Source organism: Passer domesticus, chromosome 6 (assembly GCF_036417665.1).
Source record: "Passer domesticus isolate bPasDom1 chromosome 6, bPasDom1.hap1, whole genome shotgun sequence".
NCBI classification, from domain to species: domain Eukaryota; kingdom Metazoa; phylum Chordata; class Aves; order Passeriformes; family Passeridae; genus Passer; species Passer domesticus.
Window position 1 is genome coordinate 29,479,692 of NC_087479.1, and position 11,527 is coordinate 29,491,218.

The 11,527-nt window shown below is 40.9% G+C and overlaps 1 protein-coding gene across 1 annotated transcript; it reads left to right on the plus strand.

The window, feature by feature from the left end:
* The first annotated feature begins 5,940 nt into the window (after positions 1–5,940).
* Positions 5,941–9,307, plus strand: LOC135302976 (uncharacterized). The gene is made up of 2 exons (XM_064424088.1): positions 5,941–8,936; positions 9,207–9,307. Exons 1-2 carry the CDS (start codon positions 6,735–6,737, stop codon positions 9,282–9,284), a joined length of 2,280 nt encoding a protein of 759 aa, XP_064280158.1. The 5' UTR covers positions 5,941–6,734; the 3' UTR covers positions 9,285–9,307.
* The last annotated feature ends 2,220 nt before the right edge of the window (positions 9,308–11,527 follow it).

The following is an 11,527-nucleotide window of genomic DNA, read 5'->3' on the forward strand; positions in this document are numbered from 1 at the left end:
CAGTTCTCAAAGCAAGACTGAGGAGCTTGCCATCAAACCACTTGCAAAGAACCACATTTCTGATCATTTAGTTGTATAGTGTCAAGAAATAGTCTTCAACATTTTACTGTGCTTAATTATGGAGAGCTAGTCAGGTAAGTAAACAATTAGATTTACCAGTATAGTTCCTTAGGTACCTCCTAGCTGGTTTTTACTTCTTTTGTGTCACAGGAGTCCATGCAGCTAGTTTCATCCAACTTCAGAATATTCTATGAAGCACATCAAAAATAGAAGGCCAGTTGAAATAGCTACTACCTGGATCTTAAAGATACATATTTTAAGATATTTTTATGTATATTAAATTTATAAATATAAATATAAATAAATATTTAAGATTTACAATTTAAAATATATATATATATACCAACGGAAGATTTGTGGTCTATTTTGATACCAAAAGAAAGACTACAAGACGTTTTTTCGGGGCAATAAGTTCAAAAAAAAAAACCATGTTTAGAAGACTAATGTGTACAGGGTGGTGCTGTTTTAAACTGGCAGCAGCCAAATGTCTCTGCAGTATTTGACTTTCTGAACAAGAAGAAGCTGGACATCTCTGACAAGCTTTTAAAAAGCAACTGCAGGTGTTACAGTCTGTTTTTTAGCTAACATTTTCTGTTATTTTGTCTGAGTGAAATTTCTTGCAGGGTAATAGAACTGTGGAAACATTTCTGCACTCAAACTCCTGGCTTTTCACCAGAACTGAAGCATTCTAGAAAGAATTTCACCTGAGATACTGCAGTGGCAGCATTTACTTTTGTGAATGAGAGCTACTATTTCCGCTTAGGAAGCAATTCCCATCAGCCTGTACATTAAAGACTTTTAAAAATGTTCCCTATTCCCTCACAAAATCCTTCAATTTCTCAATAATTAAAGTAACATAATTCTCAATGATCTAAATAATATTATAGAGATGAATAAATCATTTGATCACAAGGCAACATTTAAATTTTTATTTATAGTCTCACAAGAGACAAAAATGTTTATCCTAATCAGTATCTCCTATTGTTCAGCTGTGCTTGCTATGCATCGATGAGGCTGTAATTTTAAACTCTGTCTAGATAAAAATTCATATTTATTTTGAGGCTTAGACTAGAATCCACACCAGCATCAGCCATAGTACCATGGCAGTGAATGAAATCAATGTCAGTCATCTGTTTAAGATACCTGTCTCATTTCAATACAACTTCTCTTCTGGAAGCAAGAAATCCTTCACAGATAATAAAAACAAACTTCAGTTAAATGCAGTTCAGAACTGTGACTAACCACATAAAGCTGAAGAATTTTCTGCTGCAGTGGTTGCTACAGTTCATGTCCAGCCACATGGAGGAATTCTTTTAGCAACTGCAAAAACAATACTGCAAAGCTTGTTGTGTTCTCTTTGCAGAACTGAGTAAAGGCCCATTGAACTATGGTTTTTACTTATCATCTTCTCCTCATCTAGATTTATACCTAAAGCAGGTAATGAATTGTATGACAAGAGGGGTTCTTATAGGAAATGATTGATACATTGTAAAAAGATGCAGTGTTTAATGGGAAGCTTCTCAAATCTAAAATGACCAAATTCAAGAGATGTTTGTAAAAGCCAAGGTGTCAGGACACCACTCAGTCCCAGCTGATAAATTAATCTCAGTCCACAATAGCCCCAGAAGATACTCAAACCAGGAATTTATAGCTTTCCTCTCTCTTCCTCTCCTTTTCAGATTTCTTTGTGATTAATTCATAACAGAATGGGTCCTGATGGACTGGCCTAGGTTTGCTGACTCTGTTGTGATGGCCTTTCTTATGTTTTCTGCTTATGGTTTCTGTTTCAAAACTCCAGTCCTGCCCTTCTTCCTTTTCTGTCTTCTTCCCTTCTGTGTAACTAGCATTATTCACAATTTCATCTTTTTTTTCCGGCATGTATGGATGTTATTTTCAATTATTACAAGTTTCACTGTTCTTTGCTGACTGTTAAGTGTCTCCTTTGAAGTTCTGCTTTAAGTAGTTAACAAGTTTTAATGGGATCTTGAAAGCTCAAATTTCTGTTTACGTATGGATGAGCAGAACTGGGGGCTAGTCTTACCTGATAATTATATATGGCATCACTGGGAAGGAACATCTGTAGCTGTTCCTTCATCTATATTCATTATTTCTTTTGTTTGAAAACATAATTTCTTTCTAATGGTAAAATCCTCACCAAATGATTGAATTGCAGTTATTTAAAGAAATGAATATACAAGGTTTTGATGCAGAAAATGAAACTTTTTTTCATCCTGTTACTTGTTTGTATTTATCTGACTATGTAGATGAGATATTTTGAATCTAAACTCCCCACTGAATATAAAGTCATTTTGGATTAATAAAAAAGTCAAAACATACATTATACTTTAACACAGCAAATTGTCACGGCTGGAAAAATTTGTTTCTTCTCCTCAGCAGTGTGAAAAGAGAAAGAGAGAGGAAAATATCAGATTGTTTATTCAAACTGCTGGTAATCTCAACCCTGCTGCTGTCAGTCTGTCCCTTTCTCCAATCAGAGTGACTGGCAGTCATAATAAACCTGTTCTTCCCTTTCAAAAGTCAGATCTGGGCACCCTAGCTAGAACTGCTTGCTGACAGGTAGAAATTATCCAAGGTTGTGATGTATTTATCATGATATGCACTTTGTGCTAGGCATGAACACTCTCAAGAAAAAAAGTAGGGTAGCTGTGTGCTGAGAAACTCATTACACCTGTCAGAAACTGAACTTTAATTCTGCATCTTTGGATTTTTTCTGTTTAATTGAAAAGTGTTCGCAATTGTTTAATGATTTGAAAAATCAGGGAAGTCAGTTGTAAGTACAATGCATTTGAAAATGAATATCTGATTATTGACATGGTATATAAACTTAGCTACCATGTGCCTTAGGGTTACAAGCAGGGATTGGAAATAAGCAAGTATGCAGTGACATGAACAAAGACTGCCACTACAGTGTGGCAGGGTACTTTGGTAAGACCCTGTAGGACCAGGGTACTTTGGTAAGAAAAAACCTCTCAAAAGTAGGTATAAAAAAAGTGCACAAGTGCTCCTTAGCTGAAACTCTCACATTTTTAACAGTATACTCTGTTGATGCCAGATAAACAATTCTGCTTGCTGGTTGAGGTGGTGCAGGCAGTGGAGAACCAGGCAACAGATAAAGAGTGCATACCTTTCTAGCCAATCACTTTCACTAATGCATGGTATGTTTAAGAAATCCCTTTACCATAAGCTTGCTTGACACAATCTTAAGACTTATTACTAATCCCTCTAAAGGATTGGGTTTTTTTTCTTGATTGTCTAATGAAAGAATTCAAGTAAGTGGACTGAGCAAATTAAAAAATGAGGCAGGCTGAGGGAAGCAAGACAGAAAATCATTGATGAAATGCAGGGGGTCAAGAGAGTTTCAAGTGGGATGATTCACAAGGATAGAGGAAATGGTTGTTTAAAGCATAAGAATAAAGATGGGTTATGCAACTCTATGCTTTATTGCCCAAATGCAGCTATAACACCATCTGCTCATAGTACTCTTTCTGCATTTTGGGAGATGACTACCTCTGTCTCCCAAGGAACTGGCCCGTGTCCTCCAGTCCAAATGTATTTTTCCACTCATTTTTTCAGCTGAGCTACATGGGATTGGTTTTTTGAGAAGCTTCCACATCCAGAGAGCTGAAAACCATATTTTATATTGAATACAAAATTTTTACTACTGACTGAAATATTCCAGCATCACTTCCAGCATCATCAATAGAAAATGTTCTTCCTTTGCACTAATTTGAAACCATTCAAGATACCATAAACGAGTAAATTTGTGGTGGTTTGACTCTGGCTGAATGCCAGGCGCCCATTAAAGCTGTTCTATCACTTCCCTCTTCAGCTGGACAGGGAAAAGAAAACAACAAAGAGTCACAAGCTGAGATAACGGCAGGGAGAGATCACTCACCAATGGCCATCATGGGCATAACAGACTTGACTTAGAGAAATTAGCTGAATTTATTACCAATCAAAATCAGAGAGAGATTTCCCTCCTTCCCAAGCCTAATTCCCAGTTGTCTACCTTCTCCCTGCCAGCACTGCAGGGCAATGATGGTTACAGTAAATTCTTTGCATGTCCTTGCTGCTGCTGTTTCGTCCTAAGGAAGAAGAGTCCTTTGCCTGCTGCACTGAGCGGCAAAGGACGGGAAAGTCTCCTGTGGGACACTTCCTGCTTCAGGAATCCACCTTCTCTGGCATGGGGGTCCTGCAGGTGGATCTCTGCTTCCCCATGAACTCCCATGGGCTGCAGGGGTACATCCTGCCTCACCACGGTCTGCACCACAAGCTGCAGTGGAATCTCAGCTCCAGCAGCTGGACCACCTTCTTCTCCTCCTTCTCCACTCACCTTGGTATGTGCAGAGCTGTTTCTCTCACATATTCTCACTCCTGTCTTCTCTGGCCACAATTATTTATGCACAATAACTTTTTATCCTGAAATAAATTCTCAAAGAGGTGTTACTATGTTTTCTAATGGGGTCAGCCTATGACACTGGCAGGTCTGTCTTGGAACATTGGGTTGGCATTGGCTCTCTCAGACATAGGGGATGCTCTTAGCAAAACAAAGAAACTGCCCTTATAGTCTCCCCCACAACAAAAGCCTGGCCACAAAAACATAATATAAAATTATTGGTGCTTAATTAAGAATGTGTGTTTGCCATACCACTAGCAAAAGTAAAGGCGATGTCTAAATAAAGGAGGTTAAAATTTTGAGATTAGACATGGTGATTCAAGTGAGGAAATGGTCAAATATGGGCAGTTGGAACTTACAACTCCAGGCTTTAAAGTTCATTTTGCAGAAGTATGGGTTGATCAGGTTGAGTCACCACTACATGATACAGCAGTGAGAAAAAGCGTCAAGATAACTTCTAAAAGCGTGGCGTGTGTTTGAAAATGTGCCATACAAGTTTAATGAACAATATTCAGAGACAATCTAGAGTGACAACTTCAATATTTCTTGTAGACTCAAGATTTCAAGGTCAACATAAAGCACACAGCTTTCTTTTAGACACTGCAAAAAAAGGAAAACCTATAGTTGAGTGTAGGTAATAATAACCAAGATGAGTTTTCTGAAAGCAATGAAGACTGTACAAAGTGTGACACACTAGAACTACGAGAAAAATTTAAATCTGACAATAAGCAACACTGAAAAAATGGCTGTAATTACTCCTATTCCAAAACTTAAGGATTAATTTATGACTTCTACCCTCTCAGATGCATGTTGTGCACCATTAATGAGTTCTTTTAGACTAGACTTCTTTCATGCACTTCTCTTTGAGTCAGGTTTAAATGCATTTGCCATTTGTGATTGGTCTTTCTCTCCAAACTCTATCACAAGTGACAGGGGAATATAGAGGTACAAAGATTTTTGTGAGTCTTTTAAAGGGAAAAATATCTTTCAAAAACAACAACAAAAAAATTTACTTCCTATTTTTTCTGACAACTTTCTATTGAAAACATATCCTATAGAGACAGGAGAAGTATAGATTTTTCAGGACACATAACTTGAGGAAAGCATCTGGTACCATGTAAATGTGGATTTTTTTTTTTTTTTTTTTTTTTGTAAGGAACCTTCTGCAGAGACTGTAACTGACATACTGGTTAAATCTAAATGTAGAAAAGGGCAATAGCAGGCAATGAGGTTAAGCAGAGATCTAAAGATTAGTGGAAGCAATAAACAGAAGGCTTTTAAAAATGAAAACAATATTGAAAGTCTGGGAAGGAGAAAGATGTAGGAACTATAAAGTACAGAAAACAAAAAAATATATTGCAAATTGAGCTACAGATAATACTCTGGTACATATTTGTAAGTGATGAGAACGCTCATTTAAATGTTAGTAAAAATAAAAGGCTCAGGAACTGGTAGCCTGAAGGAGTGTAGGGGGATGCCCCCAATGAGAGAGGGACAAACTAGCCTTTGTCCCCCAAAAAAGGAAGAAAGCCCAGAAGTTTCTCCCAACGATCAGGTGAAAAGCCACCTTATAGGACCTCAGAGACTTCACTAAAACCTTGGGGTCACCTAATTGGATGAGAGCCAAAAGATCCCGCCTGGGCCATCAGGTAGAAAAAGAGAAGACAAAAAAACTGCGAGGCTTTTGTGAAGGTGTTTTACCAGGAGCAGACCTCTGTACCTGGATCGGATTTTCTGTTTATTGTTTTTCCTTTTATTAAACAGTTTGGTTTCCAACACTGCAGCAGAAGCCATCCTGCTCATTATTTGCCTCCAAAGGTAATAGCTGAGCTATCCTTTGTGTGTATTAAGTTTTCTTTTAAAGGCTCATAAAACCCTGGCCCGACGAAACAAAACTTAATACGTGGCACCTGGACAGAATTTCTCATATTGAGGAAGATGGTCTAGGAATTTTTGATTACCTCAATCAAAATAGGACAATTTTCCTTGGTATTTGCGTTTTTGGGGAAGCAGGCCTGCACCTGAGTTTTTTGTCGCGTTAAAAAAGAAAACTCAGAAGAAGAGATTTGGGGTTTAGAGGGAATCCCAAATCGAAGCCTCATACCGGTGAAGAAGAGGCTATAATTCAGACGGGACGGGAGCAAACGGCACACCCTCAGAGGATACTGTGAATCGGCTAAGCTGAAACTGTTGCACCCAGGACCCGGGAAAAAGTCTATACCAAGAAGGACGACCAGAAGACTCGGTGAGTTTCACCATGGGGAATCGGTTGTCAGTAGCTGAGCAGGAATTTTTTTCGTATTTTAACTATAAGTTGGAAATCCAAGATATTCAGTTTGACAAAAAACAGCTTAAAAAGCTTGTAAAATGGGTCTTAAAAGAATTCCCAAACTCAGACATGTCTCAGAAACTCGATCCAGACTTCTGGGATTCAGTTGGACTGAAATTATATAACACAGAAAAGAACAAGAAGTCCAACTTAAAGCTGCGTCCAATATTCAGGACGGTATTGAAATTTGTAATAATGGAAAATGAAAAGCAAGCAAAGACCAGGGAGAGGGCAGAATGCAGGCAGGACAGAGAAGACAGGAGAAAGCAAAGTTCTGAGGGGACCCAAAAACCTTCCTTTATCCCAGCCGAGAAACCCCGGTGGAGAGGCCGGGGGGCAGCCAGGCCAGCTGCCCCCCCGCCTGCCTCACCGCCCCCATCCCGAGACAGGGGGGAGCAGACCAGCCCTGGCCAGGCTTGTCTGCAAAACCCGTCTTCCAAAAACCCTACCAGAGCAAAGTCCTCTCTATCTCCTCTCAAAACCTTGCTTTGGCGTTCAAAATCGGTGAATTTTGACAGTAAAACTGGAAAAAGCCGAGCCGATAGAATCCAGTCTGAGAACAATAGAGCACGTGGCAATCGCCATTATAGCCCCGAGCCCAGCTCTGTCCTTCGTGGGCGTGGCTCCTCGGACTCCCAGGAGTCCCTGGGTGGCTCGTCTCTGAGCTCCTGTCCATCGGAGCAGGGACGCACCCCTTTTGTAGGCGGTGCCCGGTCGGTGTCCCTGCCCCTGCTCCCCGCCCACAGCCCGGGACAGCACACCCCCTCTCTGCCGAGCGTGGGAACCGGAAGTGATGCGCCGGAACTGACCCTGTCCAAAATGGCGGCGCCCATGTCCGATAACTTACCGGAACAAAAAACAAACTATTCCTATGCTCCACAATGTAATTTCAAACAATCTAAGGAAGAGTTTAACACACAGGGAGTCACAGATACCTGGCAGAGGATAAGAAAGGATGCAGTTCAGGAAGGAGAGTGGGAAATTGCATCGAAATTGAAGGTTTTTCCTGTGAAATACACTGCAGGTCCGGGACCCAGGGAAACATGGCAACAAATCAACTTTGCTGAGTTAAAAGAGATTTGCAAAGCCTCTCGTCTGTATGGTAGAGATTCTGCCTATTTCAGAAGCCTATTACAGGCCACCTTCACAGCAAACATATTCACTCCACATGATCTAAAACAGCTTTGCACATCCCTGCTATCTCCAACAGAATTTTCTCTGTGGGAACTAGCATGGAAACGTTTGTTAAACGACCTTTTAAGAGGTTATGCAGGAACTCCAGCTACTGCAAATTTGACTATAGATCAGCTCTCAGGTGAAGGAGCTCATACAGATCCTCAAATACAAGCCCGAACTCTTAGTAGACAAGTATTGCAGGATGTCAAAGAAGCAGCAAAAACAGCTTTGTTACAGGTCCCTGATGGCAACAAGCCAGAACTAGATTTTACAGAAATAAAACAGGGCATAGATGAGCCTTATATTAAGTTTTTGGACCGTTTAAAAATGGCATTAGAAAAGCAGATTCCAATAGATCGAGCCAGACAAGAGTTATTAAAACGGCTTGCAATTTCTAATGCAAACCCAACCTGTAAAAAGGCATTACGTACATTACCACAGGATCCTGAGCCCACCCTGACACAGCTAGTAGATGCTTGCAACCGCCTGGGCACCCCTGAGCATGCAGCAGCCATGCAGGCAGAAGTATTGGCCAGTGCCATCACAACAGCTCAAGAAAACACCCTAAAGCAGCAGGAAAAAGCAGTAGAAAGGCAAACACAAACCCTAGCAGAAGCTTTAATAGCATTCAAAGGTGCAATTGAGAACCAACAAATTCCAAGGGACTCGTGCCATTCGTGTGGTCAGAGAGGTCATTTTAAAAGGGGATGTCCTAGGACCCGCAGAAGGCCATTGCCAAGAAACAGTGGATGCAGAGGTTTCTGTCACAATACTAACAGCTTTTACCCAGCACAGGGTTTTTCGTGCCATCTGCCGGGAAACGTGCAGCCCAGCACGGAGCAGTGGCGTGCAATGATACAAAAACCACTGCACCAGAGGCCAGAGACCACCACAGGCCACCAAGTTCAGAACTGCAACACATCCTTGCAGGACTTCCGACCACAATGTCCCCAGGTACCAGACTGGAGCTGTCTACAGCCCAGCCAGTGATGCTAACCAATGCTGTTGCTTACACAGTGTCTACAGGACAGCTGGGACCTGAACCACAACCACGTCAGTTCTTAATAGTGGGAGTGAGCAGATCCCATGCAGAAGGGTTTTATGTCATTCCAACTGTGCTGTCTGTCACCTGTTCACAGGAAATTACAGTCTTAGCTTTGTGTCTAGACCCTCCATGTTTTTTACCCAAAGGACTAACCATAGCGCAAGCTTTCCTCCTACCAGAGTCACAGAACAACACAGCTGTCATCGCTTGGACCAGGCACATCAGCCGCGGGCGGCCTCAGCTCACCTGTGTCCTGAAGCACCTCGGGCAAGCCATCACCCTCACTGGCCTGATAGATACCGGAGCAGACGTCACTCTGATATCGAGATCGAAATGGCCACAGGACTGGACCATCGTGCCTACGCTGGATCAGCTGGCAGGTATTGGTGGTCACTGTGAGAGCTTTCGAAGCTCGCACGCAGTCACATTTGAGGGGCCTGAAGGTCGTGTTGCCACCACAAGACCATTCATTGTAGGAGCTGATATAGTTCTTTGGGGACGGGACATTTTATCACAATGGCATCTCAGGTTAGAAACTGGATTTTAACAAAAGCTGTTGATGGACATAACACTTTAAAACTTACATGGACATCTAACACACCCATTTGGGTCAGCCAGTGGCCCTTACCTGAAGAGAAACTTGCTGCTTTAGAGCAGTTGGTACAGGAACAATTAACCAAAGGTCATTTAACTCCAACTACTAGTCCCTGGAACACTCCAGTTTTTGTAATCAAAAAGCCAAACAGTGGGAAATGGAGGTTGTTACAGGATCTCAGAAAAATTAACGAAGTAATTCAAGAAATGGGTTCTTTACAACCAGGTTTACCCTCTCCTGTTATGATTCCAAAAGATTGGAAGCTAACTGTTATTGATTTAAAAGACTGTTTTTTCAATATTCCCTTGCACCCAGACGATGCACCAAGATTTGCATTTTCCATCCCATCCATAAATCAGCAAGCACCTTTGAAAAGATATCATTGGCTCGTTCTTCCACAAGGAATGCGTAACTCGCCGAGTATATGTCAGTGGTATGTTGCAAAAATACTTTCCTCAGTTCGTGCACAATATCCAAATTCTCTCATATTACATTACATGGATGATATCTTAGTAGCAGCAAAGGACCAAGCATCAATGCAGGAGACAACAGATCAGGTCATCTCAGCAGTAGAGAAAGCAGGACTCACTGTAGCAAAAGAAAAAATACAGACACTTCCTCCCTGGAAATATTTAGGATACAGGATCACAGAACAAACGGTAACTCCGCAGCCACTCCAGCTAAGGACAAATCCAAAGACCTTGAATGAAGTGCAGCAGCTTGTAGGCACTCTAAACTGGCTTCGTCCACTACTAGGCCTTTCAAATCAGGACTTGGCTCCTCTGGCAGATTTGTTAAGAGGAGACACAGCCTTAAACTCACCGCGAGAATTCAACAAAGAAGCTCAAAATGCTTTAGAGAAAGTGATGAGAGCCATCCAGTCACGTAAGGCTCATCGGTATAATCCTAACCTGTCTTTTTTGTTTGCAGTTTTAGGGGAGAGTCCACAACTTCATGGTTTAATATTCCAGTGGGATCTAGAGAAGAAGGACCATCTGATAATCTTAGAGTGGGTTTTCCTATCGCGTCAATTGGGTAAAACTATAACAACTTGCCCTGAAATTATTTCACAATTGATTATCAAGGCTAGATCTCGAATGCTTTCACTTGCAGGAAAAGATTTTGCAGAAATCTTTCTGCCTGTCACATCCATCTATTTAGAATGGTTAATTCAAAATTCAGAAGTTATGCAATTTGCTTTGGAAAATTTTGCAGGAAAAATTTCAGTCAATTGTCCCAAACATGAGCTATTAAGTTCATCTTTAAAATTAATTCATAAGCCTTTAAGAAGTAATGTACCCCTTGAGGCAATCACATTTTTTACAGACGGTTCTGGGAAGTCTAAAAAATCTGTGATTGCTTGGCAAAATTCAGAGACAAAAAAATGGGAATCAGATATTGAGGAAGTAGATGGTTCTGCACAGATTACAGAGTTGGCAGCAGTTGTACGGGTCTTTTCAAAATTCACATTTCCTTTTAATTTAGTAACAGATTCAATTTACGTTGCAGGTGTGGTGGAAAGAGCAGAAGGATCTCTGTTAAAAGAAGTTGCTAATGATCAGTTATATAGTTTGCTCAAACAGTTAATCTTACTTCTTTCCATTCGACAAGAACCTTACTTTGTAATGCACATTCGCTCACATTCTTCTCTTCCAGGTTTCTTAGCAGAGGGAAATGCCATGGCTGATTTGTTAGCCATGCCAATCCAGCACACACTTCCTAATGTTATTGAACAAGCAAGAATGAGCCATGCTTTCTATCACCAAAATGCACCTGCTTTAGTAAGAATGTTTAACATCTCTCAGAATCAAGCAAAAGCAATTGTTCAGTCATGTCCAGATTGCCAGAAATTAGCTATACCAGCAATAGCAACAGGAGTTAACCCTCGAGGCTTAAATAGCCTGC